Source organism: Seriola aureovittata, chromosome 10, assembly GCF_021018895.1.
Source record: "Seriola aureovittata isolate HTS-2021-v1 ecotype China chromosome 10, ASM2101889v1, whole genome shotgun sequence".
Taxonomy (NCBI): Eukaryota; Metazoa; Chordata; class Actinopteri; order Carangiformes; family Carangidae; genus Seriola; species Seriola aureovittata.
This window is the reverse complement of record NC_079373.1, coordinates 426698-444016: the sequence shown is the minus strand read 5'-3', so window position 1 is coordinate 444016 and position 17319 is coordinate 426698. Positions and strand designations below refer to the sequence as shown.

General features: G+C 39.7%; 1 protein-coding gene across 5 annotated transcripts in view; it reads left to right on the top strand.

Annotated features, from left to right (window-relative positions):
- LOC130175898 (anoctamin-1-like) overlaps positions 1-17319 on the top strand; it is a 144199-nt gene that overhangs the window by 120799 nt on the left and 6081 nt on the right. For 2 of the 5 annotated variants that reach the window (XM_056386535.1, XM_056386534.1), the window contains one exon: positions 16999-17183. In XM_056386535.1, the coding sequence (XP_056242510.1) occupies positions 16999-17183 (185 nt within the window). Of the gene's footprint in view, positions 1-1945; positions 2691-6055; positions 6221-10725; positions 11079-16998; positions 17184-17319 lie in introns of those variants that run through there. The other 3 variants (XM_056386539.1, XM_056386537.1, XM_056386538.1) reach the window with 3 other exon arrangements.

The following is a 17319-nucleotide window of genomic DNA, read 5'->3' as shown; positions in this document are numbered from 1 at the left end:
AAAGGCATTTATTTACAATGGAGCAGAGTAAAACACAATGTCTAATCTAGTATATACAGGTGTGTGTATGTGTGTGTTTAAGGGTATGTGTGTGTGTCTGTGGGGACACAAACAAAGGCAAGATGGCCGATTCAAAGTGGTCACTGTGACCACATGACCTGAACAAAGAAGACTACACATGATGGTGGTAAACCAGGGCTATTCAATTACAAATTCAATTGGGCCAGATTTTAAAACCGAGACCTTAACCTGGGCCGGACATTTTCAGCGGTCAATAAGCAGGAGGTAATGATCAATTTCAAACCAACACCAATAAATATAATGAAATAAGTGATGTTTATTCATCATTTCCCCTTTAAATTTTTGTACAACGCAGCCACATCAAAAAGTGCATAAATTACAATTCAAGAACTGTAAGTGAACTGAGGTAGAAGCAATACTTTTTCACTTCTGAAATATAAGAATAAACAATTTTGGTTTATGTAACTCATTAAAAGAAAAAGTGCACATTAATGGTGATAACATTGTTATTTCTTTTGAAATAAAATAAACATACACTGAAAAAAACGACTTTTTGGTGCAGTAAAATCTATCAGAGTAACTGTCATAATTTCTACATTGTAATTTTAAGATTCAGTGAGAACTAGAAATTTTCAAGTAAAACTATGTATTTTATTCACGTAATGAATGAATTGTGTGGGGAGAGTAAGTTTTATTATGGTTTTCCTCATATTATTTAAATGTTTAATAGTCACTGCACATAAACCTAGATATACTAAGTAAATTTTAATCTAATATTGTATAGTGTGTGTTTGAATCCCGCACATGCGTATTGCGCACCGTTCGTGTCCGCCAAATCACACACACTTGGAGGAGGACGGTTGGAGCTGAGACACGGCTGAGTCATCTCAAGCGTAAGTTATAGTCTTTCTGTTTAAAATTTGTGATAATATCTGGGTCCGTGTGTATTTTGATAGTTTGACGCGTTACTGTTCATAAGTTAATTTAATGTTAACGTAAGGCCATATTGGGCCGGGGCAAGACTGACGGTAAACAGGAGAGCCGCTTTTTTTCGGGACAAAAAGCACTAACGTTATTTTTTGAAGCACTAACGTTACAACGTTTCTCAACTGGTGGTTATATTTAGGTGTTTATGACCTACTTGGAGCAGAACATGGTCGCGTCTGCAAAACTTTTGACAGTAACGTTATAGCCACAGACCGAAGGTGACTGAAGCTGCCCGTTGCGAGCGAGTGAGAGACTGACAGTCTGAGAGATAAGTCTGTAAGGACAAATACAAACTTCCTGAAATAGGTTTTAAACACATATTTACGGACTGAATCGTCTCACACAGAGGTTATAAGAGCATCAACCTGCAGATACAAAGAGACAACGCACACGTCTAGCAGCTAACGTTAGTTAGCATGGCTAGCATAGCCATATTATACTGTGTGTAGCCCATAAAGCACATGAATAGGATGTAACCGCGGTGTTTCTGTTTTAACGGCAGCGTGCTGGGCAGGTGGGGAATGCGTTTCCAGCGTTTGTGTACTCTGAAAGATGTCTCATCAGAGTAGTGTGAGTACAGGCAGAGACGTCCTAAGGATTTTGGTACAGGCCAGCGGGGAAGTTGGGAGGGGGGACAAACGGGGTTCGGCATGGTACAGATCAACTGGGCCTAGTGTGAGTGCAGCTTAGCTTTGCTTGCTAATACTACATGCATATTTGGATGAGACCATCTCTAAATGGTAAATGGCCTACATTTGTATAGCGCTTTTCTGTTATTTGCCAAACAGTCCAACATTAGTCTCATTTAGGCAAGTTCAAAACTATGTATGCATGATATGTTATTTTCCCCTGTCGTCACTGTGTAATGTAATATTAAATTGTGGCTGAATGTTTTAGATCATTATTTTAATATCACAAATTGTCTGTTCTTTTTCAGAGTGAGCCAATACAGTGGACAGTTGCGGTCTAGGGAGGACAGATTCACAGGTCAACACTGGTGTCATCAGGGAGAAACAGTAGACCTAGGCCACGAGATGGTGCCAGGATGTGGCAGTACTGCCAAAGCTTGCACGCTGCTTATGGGGCTGATTTATGCCCTGAACCTTGCATACCCCCCAACACTGCGCTACACTTTTGAGGTGTTTCAGAAACTTTTCCTGGAACTGGATGGGATTAAGCTGTCCCCAAAAGTGCACGCTTTAAAGTTGAAGTTGCTGTCTTAAATGCTATCGCACTGGCAAGGACAATCTCGGCTGCTGTAACACCCCAACTCACATCTCCATCTTTCAAATGACTGCCTACACCCTAATGGAGAAATACTGAAAATTATCATCTTGTTTTAAAGTTCAATTTCATCTTGGCTAATCCGTGTAGGAAGTTGTCTGCCTGAAATATTTCCATTTTGTGTCAGCTAAGGCATGTGTTAAATGCGGAGAAAGGGTAAAGGAAAAGTAGAAATGTTAATACTTAAAGCTGTTGATCATTTTTAATCGATTCAGTTGATTTGAGTACATTAAGGTTTTAATGGCATACTTAAAGTGCACTAGTTCATTGCTGGTTTGAATGTTGAAATTACACTGTTTCAGAGGGTTGTATGGTCTTAATTGAATATTTGAAAAGCATCTTTCCAGATGATGTTGATTTGTTAAATGTTAGTAAAATAAACATTTAATTGTATGGTATTTTAGTTGTGTGGTTTGTGATAAATATATACTAAATGCATAGAGCAAATTGTTAGACGTATGTAATATTTATCAAAAGAAAATTAGCAACAATTACATAATTATATTGAGTAATATAACATAATACAATCAAATAATTGAAAATGTCAAAGAAAAAATAAAATAAAATTTACGTATTTTCTTCATAACAGTAAATACTACAGATATATAAGATTTACTTACATTTTTTAGGTAAATAATGTTCCTGTCTATGAAAAAATCAAATAGACCTTACTTAAATAGTTTAAATAAATGTAACATAAAAACATTGATGTAATTAAATAAGATTTACTTAATATTTTCACAAATGTAAAGTTTAGTTTTAGGTAAAATTTACTTGATACTGGCAAGTGAGTTTCACTTGATATTGCAGCATTAAAATTTACTTAAAACATTTGAGTGCAAATTGTTACAATATATTTTTTAAGTAAATCTTACGAGTTATTTTTTTCAGTGTATCTGACACAGAAACATCAAAAAGTGCATTATAAACTTCTCTAAATAAACAGAACCTGAAGTAGTAGAAATGCTGTTTTTCACAAACGAATATTAAACGAATAAAAATAATATTTTTGTCACAAACTTTTGTCTCCTTTTTGAAATGAAATGAAATGAAAGTAACATTCTGGTCATATCTGACTGAGGCCCATCACAAGGTGCATTTAACTTAAAAAAAGAACAATGGCTTTTAGTGCACAAACCCATTACATGTCATAACAGTAATTAACAATCAACAATGAATACTACACGTCCACCACAGTGCACATTGTTTTAAATCAACACGTGTGATTATGATTAGGCATCCCACTTTATGTTGACATGTATGCTACAGTTAATAGTACTTAGTGGGAGAAGTGACATTTGGCTCATAAGATGTCACTGCAATCTGAAGGCACTGGTGAAGAGCACTGTCAGAGAGGGAGCAACGAGAGCTGCTTTTTATTGAGTTCATGTGTCAGAAGCTTGATTCACAAGTATATGTTGATCCAAACATACTCAGAACATGGATTTCTACTTTCTCGACGTTAGGAAACTGGTGCACGTTGACATCACTCCAAAACTTTGCAGGCCCATTAGTGCAAAGCTCCTGTGCCATGGTTAGGGATGAATGCATGTCAACAAGTTCAAGAATAAATTTCCCCTCGTCAGTGGAAGGGACCACTTCCTTTGCTCTGGCAGAGAGGTCCCCTTCTGTTGCAGCAATGAAGGGGTCTCTGGAAAAGCCCATCACCTCCATGGGCAAAGCAAATCCACCCAATCTATGCGTAAAGTTCTCTTTCAACCCCGCAATGAAATCTGTCATCACATCCGTGACTTTCGCCAGGGAAGAGATGCATTTGCGGAGCGTCGGAAAATGCAGCATTATACCTCTGGTTAAGTCGGTCGCAGAAATGTCCAGTTTGATCTGATATGCGCGCATCTGTTCCACAAGATCAATGACAGTTTTGTCTCTGCCTTTCAGGTGTTTGAATATGTCACTCAGAAACCAGACATTAGCCATGAAGTTGTCGTCCAGTATGCGATTCAAGTGTGTCTCCGCTTTTTTTGTTGAAATCTCCTCTCTGAGATCACAGAAACTCTCCAGTGCTTTGCCTTTGGATAGCCACCTGACGTCATTGTGCAAAAGCAGGTCGTGGTGCTCAGCAGACATTTCTGACAGCAACTTGCGGAATAAGCAATGTTGGAGGCTTGATGTGGAGCGAATAAAATTGATTGTAGCCATCACGTTGTCCATTGTCATTTTAAGCTCAACGCTGAGTTTTGCGCACAGTACCGTCTGATGCACAATGCAGTGTATGGAATCTGGGGTGCAACAGCGGCCCAACGTGCTACCAAGCCACTTACTTTCCCTGTCATGGATGGGGCCCCTTCCGTCACAAGCATGCACACACGTTCCATATCCAGACCATTGTCTTTAAAAAATGCTGAGATTTTCTCAAAGACGACTTCGCCAGTTGTTTGCCCGTCTAACGGCAGTAAGCCGAGCAATTCCTCTCGGAAGATTTTACCATTAAAAAAACGGACATATATGCAGTTGTGCAGTATCACCTCTGTCTGTGGACTCATCTACTGCTATAGACATGACATCAGCTTTCTTCAGTTCTTTCAACAGCGTTTCAAACACATGTGTAGCAAGAATTTCAACCCTGCGAATGTTTGAAGTGTCTGACGGGCACATTTTTAATAGCAGATGTTACACTTGTTTTAATTGTGTTGTCATTTATCACTTCATCCACGACGGCAAGCATGCAGTCTTTAATGGTTTCAGAGTCTGTGAATGGCCTTTTCTTCTTTGCCAAAATCCACGAAACACGAAGGGAGGCTGCTGTGGCTCTTTCTTGTGCTGTACATGTCCGCGCCATAGCAGTACTGCTCCGGTTGTAAGATGCAATTAAACTTTGCACTTTTAAAGTGAGATCTGGGTGTTTCTCCAGGCGGTGTCTCCAGACAGTGTACTCTTTAAGTACCGCAACGCAGGCATGGCAGAGTAAACACATAGGTTTGGCGTTTGGAGTTCGCGGTAAAATAAAACAGTACTTGCAGGCAGGGTTAAAACAACGGTTTTCATTGTCAATTCTTCGTTTAAGGGTTGAGAGAGACATACTTCTTAAGATGCTAACATGGTTTATATCAGTAACTTTGTTAAAGTAAATTTTGAAACAAAACAACGCGCTGCATTGTGGGTTACGTGGAGTGTTGCATCACTGTCGGAAGTACTGTAGGGACTTCGAGTTATTCTCGAAAAATGTGTTTTTTTCTCTGTTTTTTTTTTTTTTTTTTTCTTTCTCTGAACCACGAACTGGGCCACTCGGGTATTGCATCTGGGCCGCATGTGGCCCGCGGGCCGCCAATTGAATAGGCCTGCGGTAAACAAAGAAACTACTCAAAATGGCCGCTGAGACCACCTGGTGTGTGTGTGGTAGGGAAGGTGTGAGTTTCTTTGTTAGCCTAGCTCATGTAATCTAAAAGGTACCAGGTTAGAGGGAGGAGGTTAGCTTCATTTAGGTTCTAGAACTGAGACGTAATACTATGTGTGTGAACATAAGAGTACCCGGTTAACTGTATGACTGACCACAACCTAAGCAAACATCACAACAACAAGACATCAATCAACAAGTACATTAACAAAGTTAAGACTTCTGCTGCTTAGCTATGCTGTGCTGGGAAAACTTAGGCCCAGTCAGTTTACATTACCCAGTCCTTGGAACAAGCAAAGAGGTCCTTTCCAGTGTTATTGTAAAGTCCAGGGAGTTGGGAGGTGTCCTGGTGGAGTAAAGTCCTGTCTGGCTGTGTTGCTTTGCTGTTATCTCCTTTGTTCTCCTCAGATGTTCCACGCTAACTCTGCTATGACTCCTGTTGCTTGGAAAATCAGCTAGCCTTGTGTCGTAGCTGCTGATTCTGAAGAGAACTTGGTTCACTCTGAGTTAATCCGAAGCAGGTCGCTGCTGTTGAGGAGAAGAGCGATGACTCCCAACAATATATATATACAGTACAACAAGACAAGAGTGTTGGATGGAAACAAGAATGTTGGATGGGTCAGAAAGTTCAAAGCAATGATGAAAGTAGTGCAAAAATCAAGATAATAAATAAGAAATACTAGATAAATATGAGGGCAGGGGATGAGTGTATATATACAATGTGTGCTATATTACAGTGTGCATTGTTGATGTCAGTTGTTATTGTTCCTGTGTGATTGTTTTTTAAGTGATGGCTTATGGAAAGAAACTGTTCTTGTGTCTGGTTGTGTGGGCGTACAGTGTTCTGTAGTGCCACCCGGACGGGAGAAGTTGGAGCAGGTTGTGCCCAGGGTGAGATGGATCAGTGGTGATGTTTCCTGTCTGTTTCCTCACTCTGGAGGTGTATAAGTCCAAGATGGAAGGCAGTTTAGCACCAATGATCCTCTCTGCAGTCTTGATTGTCTTTTGTAGTCTGTTCTTGTCCTGTTTGGTTGCTGAACCAAACCAGACGGTGATAGAAGTGCAGAGAACAGACTGGATTATTGCAGTGTAGAAGTAGATCAGCAGCTCCTGAGGGGGGTTGAACTTCCTAAATGTTTCCACAGCAGTGTTGTTGTATATGGTGATGGGGGGCTCCTCCTGAAGTCCACTGTCATCTCCACAATCTTGAGTGTGTTTAGCTCCAGGTTGTTCTGACCACAACAGAGGACCAGCCTTTCCACTTCTTGTCTGTAAGCAGAGTCTCGTCACCATCTCGGATGAGGCCGATGACCGTTGTGTCATCTGCAAACTTCAAGAGTTTAACAGACGGGTCACTCGAGTTGCAGTCGTTGGTGTAGAGAGAGAAGAGCAGTGGGGAAAGCACACATCCCTGGGGGGCGCCAGTACGGATTGTCTGGGTGCTGGATGTGATTTTCCCTATCCTCACCTGCTACCTCCTGTCAGTCAGGAAGTTAGTGATCCACTGACAGGTAGAGACTGTCACAATGAGCTGGGTGAGTTTGGAGCAGAGGACTTCTGTGATGATGTTGTTGAACTCCAAGCTGAATTCCACAAACAGAATCCTTGCGTAAGTCCCTGGGGAGTCGAGGTGTTGCAGGATGTAATGCAGTCCAATGTTAACTGCATCATCCACTGACCTGTGATGTCCTTCAGTAGTCCTCGTTCCTTCTCATGATTGCTGTCAATTCTAGGGAACTCTATTTTATCTAGGACATTGTCTATGCCATCTTGACAGCACTCAGAGAAATGTAAGTCAGAGTAAATTTTGCTAACATTTTGTCAATGACTATTTGGTGTGTAAGACCAAACTTTCTAGGGTTTAATAGTAGGAATAAGCCTGGACGCTGCTGAGGCTCTGGCATGCTGAGCGAAGAGTTTGCCAGCTTTATCTCCGGGTTAAAAAACACATCTTGATTTGAGTAACTGTAATTGAGCTTTATTTGTGGTTAAAAGTTCTATCTGTGTCTAAAGCTGCAATTGTATCTTGTAAAGGGTCTGGGAAACTAGCATAGCTATCATCAGTCACCTTAAGTTCCTGCAACAGTTCTGACTGTTGTGATCTCTTTTTTTTCTTAAATGGGTTGTATAAGATATTATTTGACCCCAAAAAAGAAAAAAGAAAAATAACAAGATAATCGATCACAAGAGGAGTTGTCAACTAACAAATGTGAACTGAATTTCCATTGCTTGAAAGTGGGGCTATGATTGGGGAAAATGATATCTAACGAGGTGGGAGCACGATCAGAAATTGCAATACTGTGGTAGTCACATAAATGTACGTAAGAAAGTAGTCAGTTATCCAAAAGAAGTCTATCTGAGAATATGTATGGTGTACATGCACGAAAAATGTAAACGAAAAAAATGTTTTGTCTAGAAATTTATAACTCCATGGATCTGACATGCCCAGCTCCCCGTAAAGGCATTTCATGTTTGGCCAATCAGTTCTCCTAGATTGCAAGTTAATGCGCCAATTCAAGTTGGTGTCGTAATACCTGTCTGTTGCCAATCGCCAAGCAGCTAAACTAAAGAAGAGGAAGAAGGCCCGTGTTGTCACAATACAATTGACGATGACTTATACCATCATGGAAGCACCCGCTGCAGGCTCCACTGCTAACGTTACAACTCCGATAACAGACGATGACCACCCCGACTACAGTGGTGAACTCATTGAACTCGTTGAACAAAGATAACATTAAACACCCATGGCCTTATTTGCTAGGAAGGTTGTCATATGTTGGATTGAAAGGTTCTTCTTACTGGTTGAAGTGCCTCTTATGCCTCCCGAAAGTAACTGAAATATTGGCATTCATTACTGCCAACCTCTCAGTTGTTTATTATATAAAAAAAAAATTCAGTGATGTAACAGTTATTGCCACGGATCAAGGATCCTTTTTTCTATTTTTTGTCAGCTCTCTCAAAATATTCTGTGTTTGGTCCTTGAATTTGAGGGACTTGTGCCTGGAAAGTCCTGGAAAAGTATTTGAATTTGAATAAGGTGTCGGAACCCTGAATATTTTTGCTTTACTATAGTAAGCCACAATAAAGTTCGTAATCAAAATTGTAACTGCTCACTTTTTTTTTTCTTTTTTACTTTTACTTCCAATACTTAAGTACATTTAATATCAGAAAATTACTTTTGATACTTAAAGGTGTAATATGTGTGTCAAAATATGGACTAACACTATCAATAGTATATGAAGGAGCCACAGTGATGATGTCATGACCAAGACCTCCATCTATTGTATTTCAGAGATATCTACTGAAATTAGCATGCTAACCAACTAGCTGCATTCCAGGCTGTGTTGTTATACCACTTTATGATACTAAATGCTGTCTGAGTCAATGTAGCGTCTAGTCTGCCCTCAATCCCATGCAGAAGAACATTTTCCTCCAGAGCTTGAAGTTATGCGACAGCTCTCGACAAAAAAAAAAGCGGCCAACTAGCATCACAGAAATGAGAGATGGCTGGAGCACATAGAAAGAGATCTTTTATCTCGATTCTGAAGGACCGCTCTGACGAGAAAACACGTTCAACAGCAAAGAAGCAAAACAAGGGTTAATCCTGGTGTGTTTTTCCACCACTGGAGACAGCTCTGGGTAAAGAGATGCGGTTTGATGCCGAGCTGCAACTTTTCTTTTAGACTGGTGAGTAACATCCAATGTTGGTCTGTTGCGAAAACTATTATTAGTGCAAATGACGAACCGTACTGACAAACATTCGAGTGGCATAAATGTATGATTGATGATGTCTACAGTTTTAGCAATGTAGTAGATTTTAGCCTGCTCCTGCGGTTGTTGTCCAGCTAGATGCGTCAATAACTTTTTTTAGTTAAGTAACACAAAGACACTATTTGACCCAGAACTCTATCTATCCTGAATATTTATTATACACACACAACAGACCTCACATGTTTGAATATGAAGAACTTGTATGATCTAAACTAAATATCCAAAAACCAAATATCTTGCAAGTAAAAACCTACCTGGCAATAAATCTTATTTTCGGATTCTGCCTTTGTGATGATTTCATCATCCCTTCCTCATGCTGCTATAGTCTGACATTCATGTTTCATGCAGTATCCCCTTGCCTTCATATTTTTATAGGTAAATAAGAACATACTGTTTGTATTACATGTACTCATAGTTTTCTTCAGTGCTGTCAACAAAGGATGCACACAAAATAATAAATTATAAGGAACACTGGGAAAACATGATTAACTGGACAGGGGCGAAAAAGGTGAAATGCTGCCCCCTATGAAGGTCGATCAAGTAGCACGAGCTATACGAGATATTAAGACTTTTACTCAAGTAATAATCTAAAAGGTGACTTAAACTTCTACCAATGTCATTTTCTGTTAAAATATTTGTACTTTTACTCAAGTAGAGCTTTCACGTACTTAACACAAGACTGCATACAGGTTTTGAATTTGAATCATGAACTCTTTTGGCCTTGATAATCACATAGAGAAAGTCTGATATCGTGATAGCCCTACTTTGAACGGGGCATTAGATAAGATCCCAAAATTGGTTGTTTTTAGCGACACTCGTGGTAGTGAAGTGACGTGCAATCAGCATTCTTTTGCTCGCTCTCGCGAATGTGCTCGCACTCCATGGGCGTTGGTGTGCATCTACCAAAACAGCAGCACTGTACGAGATTGACCGGCATAATGTTGAGATGTGAGGTAAGTGAAGTTACACTGTTTTTACAGTTTGACAAACGTTATATTTATTTGATTTTGTATTTATAAACAATAACATTGTTATTAGCTTGTTGGCTAGCACAGTATAACGTAGGGTTTATTTATTTTGAGCTAATCAATTCTTGCATGATACATTCATATGAGACGTCGGCATTGGCTTGCTAGTCAGCTTTATCAATGGCTGTTTTGTCTAGCTTTCAGCATGAGCCTCAGCAGTGTGCTATAAATACACTTACAATGTTTATTTTACTATTACTGTCAGTCAGCATACATCAGACAGGGAATGTATCACAATAAAGCATGCCATTTTATACACTGTCACTGTTTTCTTTTCAGGATTGAAGTTCTGAAGGCTATGCAGCAGCTCTATAGATGAGACCAGAGACAGTGATGTTAGAGGGTGGAGGACAAGGACAAAGTTAAAAAGTTTGTTGTGAAAGAAAAGAAAAAGCATCTTGTGTGAAAATGTGTTCAACGTTCCAGCGTGAGTTCATCACCTACGAAGAAAAGCTGCCTTTTATTTTTTATACAAGCTGCTTTATTTTATAAAACTAAAGTACACATTTTTTTCAACATCATATATTTTTTACAAGTTTTACAATGTCTGTATATATATATATATATATATTTCTGTACTGTTTTACTAGTCTGTCAATAGATATTTATAATAAAGAACTGTCTAAACCATATTCTGAGGAATTTTCTTGCTCCCATTGTCTGTCAAGTTGCTGAAGTCATGTCCTTTGTGGCGAAAGAGAGGGAGAGAGAAGAAAAGCAAGAATTAAAACCTACACAAATGACAAGTGAACCAGTAGGTAAATGCATTACATAACTATACATCAGCAGATATCTATAAAGCATGAGCATGTGTGTCATAATGGCGGAAAAAAGAAATCAGGCGGATTAAATTCAATTAAATGAATTTACAGTGGCATATAATCCACAGAATGGGAGACTGAGTAAAGGAGCCATTACAGGGCATGATTAGTAGCCCTCAATTCTTCAATATTGTTGCATGAACCATAATCAAACACAGTGGCTCTTAACATTACTTGACAGTGACCTTTTACTGTGTGGTTTTTAATTCATGCAGAGAGATTCTACCAAGCCATTCCCAAGTCAATGGTGGAATCATACTCTAGTGAACTAATTGAACTCTCCTCATAATTCCTCAGGCAAACAGAAAATATGTAGTATGTTTTCACACGTATGACTTCGGAAATGATCATTTCTGGTTGACATGCACTGGCCGGTGGTTGTGTTGATTATAGTCCAGTGCAGCGAGGAGGGTCTTTGCTTCATACACTGAGGGGGAGAGCGCAAACCACTTGCCAGCATACATCAGAATATGGTTTTGAAAGGACTCCAGATCTGATGTTGTCCTATAATGCAAAGAAAGAAAATTCAAGATTCATAAAAAAAATTTACTTCAAGACATATGCCTGTTGTACAACTCGGTCATATATGGACATCATATTGATAATATTGCTATAACATTCATATTTCCACATTCACCTCTTGTAAATACTAAAAACTGACACACACTTTATTAGACAAGATAACGGTATTTAGTCTTACCGAAAGGTCATAAACTTCTCAACATCATTCAGCCAGCGTCTGTTGAGAGTAATCTGTGAGAGTGCCTCATGTGCTGCAGAACCAGATATCATGTAGTCTTACTCGCATCGTGCCACATCCAATGGCACTCCTGTGACATGGTGAAGCATCCCTCGTCACATACCCTAAAATAAAATGGCATTTTCAGTAGAAATAATAATGCTGTGTGACGTAAATGTTCATCCACCACCAATAGGAGTAGCTAGCTTAGCTAGCAACTGCAGTAGTAGAACACATATCAGTGGACGTGGATTAACTTCAGTGGTACTTTCATGTATGCAATGCAAAAAAAGAATCATAAGACACTTAGCAAGCAGAATAGCAAGAACCTTATTTTAAGTCGCTTTGGATAAAAGCATCAGCTAAATGAATGTAATGCAAGAGCTCCCTGCCCTGTATGCAGTGAATCAATACAAATTGAATTGATGACAGCTGAACCACACTTCAAAGTATTTGCATGTCCTTGTTATAGTGAACCCCAGCCGGAATGATGGTGAAGCGTACAGATGTGTTAGAAGCCTCTATTTATGTTCGGCCATCATCCTTATTGTTGAACACAAATTTCTCCGTACTTCTCCTTTCTTCCTTTACACTGTAAGAGCTGATGGACAGATAAATAAATAAAATACAAATATGATAACCTGTATTCCTTATGACCTTACATATGAGAATTAGTCCAACATTTCACATAACATAACATTTGCAATAAACATAAAAAAGGACTCAAAAGGCTCTTATAGCTCAACAGCACCACCATGAGGCCCAATACACATACAGAGGCTAATGTTAGCATGGTAACACATTAAACATTTCTCCACAGTAAATATAAAACAAGGAGGCACACATAGCTTCACCTAAACACATTATTTACACACAATACTTTGTTCCCAACTCCAGCTAGGCGCTTAAACATCTGAAGGTATCCTTTTGTAGAAGAGCTGTAGTTCGTGACCGTACCATCTGCCATATACTCAGAACTGACGTGAAGAAAACTTATTTACAAAGATGGGTACCGCTACTTCCGCCCGAAGAGCACCAAAATAAAAGCATACAGGAAGTGAATACTTTATTAATAGAAACCCTCTTAAAAGTTACTTACACTTGTCGTGGTTGTATTGGCTTGTGAAAGCCCATTACACTCACCATGAACTCCTCTCGATTGTCTGCCAAAAATGGTTGACAATGTCCCTCATCCAGACCAGTATGGCGGACTGACCAGATATCACCCCACCCTGTGAACAAAAAAGGAAAAAAAAATTCTACTTACCATTAAAATGTCATTTACATAAGATCGAAAAACCAACTCAACTCGTTTTCACTCTTACCGCATGAAGTTTCTTTGTCAGATTTTTGGCTGCATGCCAGATGTCCAGTGAATGGATCACACCCTGATCCTTGTACCTCCTTTTCTCTCGGTCCGGAAAAAAGAAATACAAAAAGACACACACATTTCAAGTCTTTTTTTTTAACTACATTCGATAAATACATGTAATCCAATGTACCAGTACTTAAAAAAAAATTCTTGAATCTATACTCACTCATCAGTGCTGAAATATGTAGTTGATATTTAGTTCCTCCAGAAACCTGTCCATTGTCTACATGAAGGCGTGCTTTTACATTAGATTAGATTAGATTAGATTAGATTAACTTTATTAATCCCACAACAGGGAAATTCATTTACCACAGCAGAAAAATAAACATCAATAGAATAAACATCTATGGAAATATACAACAAAAATATACCAAATATACACTAATAAATACAATATACACAATACACACGATATGTACATGAAAAAGTGCAAGTTTGCACATGGTCAGGAAGAGCAGGAGTTGTGGAGTCTGACAGCTGCTGGAATGAAGGACGTTGTGATCTGAGCGTCCCAGCGGAGGGAGGGGGGATGAGGTGTATGCATTTCTGATATTAGCATACAACAAGTCCAAAGTTTTATTGTCCCTGGTGTGACAATCCACATACTGGGTGAAGGTAGGAAGAGCAGAGGACAGGGACGTGTGGTTGAAGTCTCCAGAGATGAGGAGGAGGGAATGGGGGTGCTGGTTTAGGAGTTGAGAGACAACACTATGGATCTGGTCTGTGGCTGCAGCTGCGACGGCTGAGGGGAGGATGTACACAGTCACCGCAATGACATGTGAAAACTCTCTCGGGAGATAGTACGGCCGCATGCTAACCGCTAGCAGCTCCAAGTCTCTAGTGCAGAGTTGTTCCTTGACACTGATGTGTCCAGGGTGGCACCATCTCTCATTAACGAACACAGCAACCCCTCCTCCCTTCTTCTTACCGCACTCCGTGGTTTTCCTGAAGCCGGGTTAGCGCAGTAAGCTCTTCCATCTTGTTTGGGAGTGATCTTACGTTCCCCATGATGACATGGTTTATAACGTTTTTTCCGCTGTCTGCGCTTCACTCCAGCTCTACAGCCTCTCCTCCTTCTCCGGATCTCCGCAGGGATCTCTGGCCGCCCAGCAAAGTGAAGGGGTGTGTGGGATATAGCTAACAGCTGGTCCCGAGTGTAAACAATGGGTCCGTGGTAGAGTGAGTCTCCCGACGTTGCATCAAAAAGTTCAAAAAATAGCGAGAGGCAAAACACGACTGTAAAAGTATAAACACCCATAGTTGCACTTGCTTAAACTGTGGCAGGCTGCCACTCATGCGGCGCCATGGCAACATCAGGTTACGATTGTGTTCATGCTCACTCTGTTTCGGTTGGTCTGTCTCTTGTCCACTGTTACTACATTGATTATGTCCATGGAGCAATGTCCATGACCTTCTGTGATCCACAAGCAGCACTGCATGAGAAATTATGTAGGAAAATGCATATATGCATAGCAAAATACAAATGAAACTTCAACAACAGAGAACTGTATTGATATTTCCAATTTGTGAGCATTTAGAGGCCAAGTTTTGCCAATACATACCGCACACAGATAGGTGGGACAAAGTCAACATCTAACTGGTCAGAAGCCGGTTTGTTGTCCAAATACCTCTACAACATACAAAAAAAAAAAAATCCCTTCCATGTTGTAAAATAAACATGCTATATGACAACATGTGGTGAGGAGATGTGTTCAACTTACACAGTGTTCATAAAGCTGTTTGCCTTTTGCTCATCCATTACAAGAGTCCTCCAAAATTTCCATGGATTTGATGCTACACACAAAACAATTATGAGTACATATCACACAATACAGAAGAGACAATAACACAATGTAGAATCACAGACAGGGGTTCATTGTGGCGATAATGTCTAGTCATTATACAACTCCAGCCATTTGAAAATTATTCCTGTTGAGATAACATTTCAGTATCACCAAATAACCCTGTTTAGTGTGCAGCAGGTCTATACACATATCCCAGCTGTAGAATGGAATATCATAAGCAGAGAAAGCATAGTCATGTGATAATGTTTTATCATTTTATATACTGTTGTACATACATATTGGTAATGTTGTCATTGACATTGAGTCATCTTCTAGTTAAAAATGAAAAACAAACTAACCGTCAGATTCTCCTTCAGTTGTTGATGTTGGATGACTAAAAAGACCTGGACGCTTACTTGACGTAGATGTAGTATTTCCCTGACTTGCCAGTGCTGTGGTTTTTTGTTTTATGGTAGCTGGAAACAAAATACAATAATATTTAGAATGCTGGAAAATAAATTGCAATCATATTTAGAATAACGGTACTTTCTGTAACGTTCCTAGATTTTCTTTTGACCATTCGCTTCATGATACTAACTAGTTTTCCATTTGCAAATTACTTTATCATCTAACGTTACGAAGAAACCAATGCCGGATCCATGCAGGATGGCTAAGTTACAGCTAGCTGGCTCCACCAAGGATGTCACATTTTCGATCCCGTTTGTTTTTCTGATTGTCAGTAGGACAACGGAAAAAAATTTGCCAACTAAAATACTCACTCGGATAGTGAGTTTCTACCAATAACAAGCATGCAAGGGTTAGCCATCTAGCTGTAGCCTAGCTACGCTGCATTGATCTGGCGTTGATTGCTTCGTAACATTAGCTGACCAAGTAATTTTCAAACAACAAGCCATCCGTATCAGCCCCGGGGGTCCGGATGAATTAGCTGACGTTATCCACTCATGACAGTATATTGCTACGTTACTTTGCAGTTCGTCCGCTTTAACAAGAAAGCTAACCTGGCTAAACTTGGGTAACAAGACGGCGAAAACCACAATATCAAATTCACACACAATTATTTCACATGATTTGCTTTAATGTTATCTTACCTCTCCTACAGGAGGAAAGCCACATCGGTGTTGTTTTGGAGGTCCAAACTCTACTTTTCGCCCGATTTCGGTCCAATTCCCGTTTGGCCAGACAGGCCACAGTGGATATAATCCTCTTTTTGGGCTAACGTGTGGAGTCGCTTATTAGCGGATTCGATTTCTGAGCTATTGTTGCTATTGCTACTACGCACTGCTAATAATAATGTAATAATGCTGCAGCCACCGAACATTTTAGGTCTATCACTGTATTCCAGAAAAAGTGAAGAAGTGAGTAATGTAGACACAGTGTAAGGGTTAATTGTGTTTGTCAGCTCATCTTAATGAGTGGAACCACACATTGCATGAACTAGCTTGTTTCAAGTGTCACAGTGTCATTTTCAGTTTGTTTCACATCAATTCACACCTGTATCCATGTGACTCTAATGACTGTGACCTTAAAGACTTTGAATGAAGGTATAAACAATGTTTAGAGAGTTTGACTTCATGGAACTCCCAGACAGTAGAACCAGACAAGCCTCTCGTATGAATGATAAAACAAATGCAAGTGTCAAGTCAAGTACCGTCATCCCGTGGATTGTTCATTTCAACATGACACTCTATTGTTCTATTCCATTCTGTCTTGTTTACACATAGTATATGAATGTTTTATTCACACTCAGTCTAACTCCCATTTCTGTCCCTCATCTCTGATCCTCTACTCTACAACCTCCCCAACCACAATTCCTAGGCATTCGTCATCTCCTTCACTTCAGACTTCATACCCCGGATGGTCTACCAGTACATGTACAGCCCAGATGGCTCCATGCATGGATTTGTCAATCATACACTGTCCTATTTTAATGTCAGCCATTTCCAGGATGGCAAAGAAACCATGGATCCACTGCACCTTGGCTACACCGTTGAGATTTGCAGGTGGGAAATCAATCTCAGTTCACAGTTGTCAGTTTCATTATAAAACCATGTGGAAATTGAAGTTTGGCTATGTCTCTATGCTAAACAATTTAAATATCAAATGGTACAAATCCTCTTACAAAAGAATATCATATTT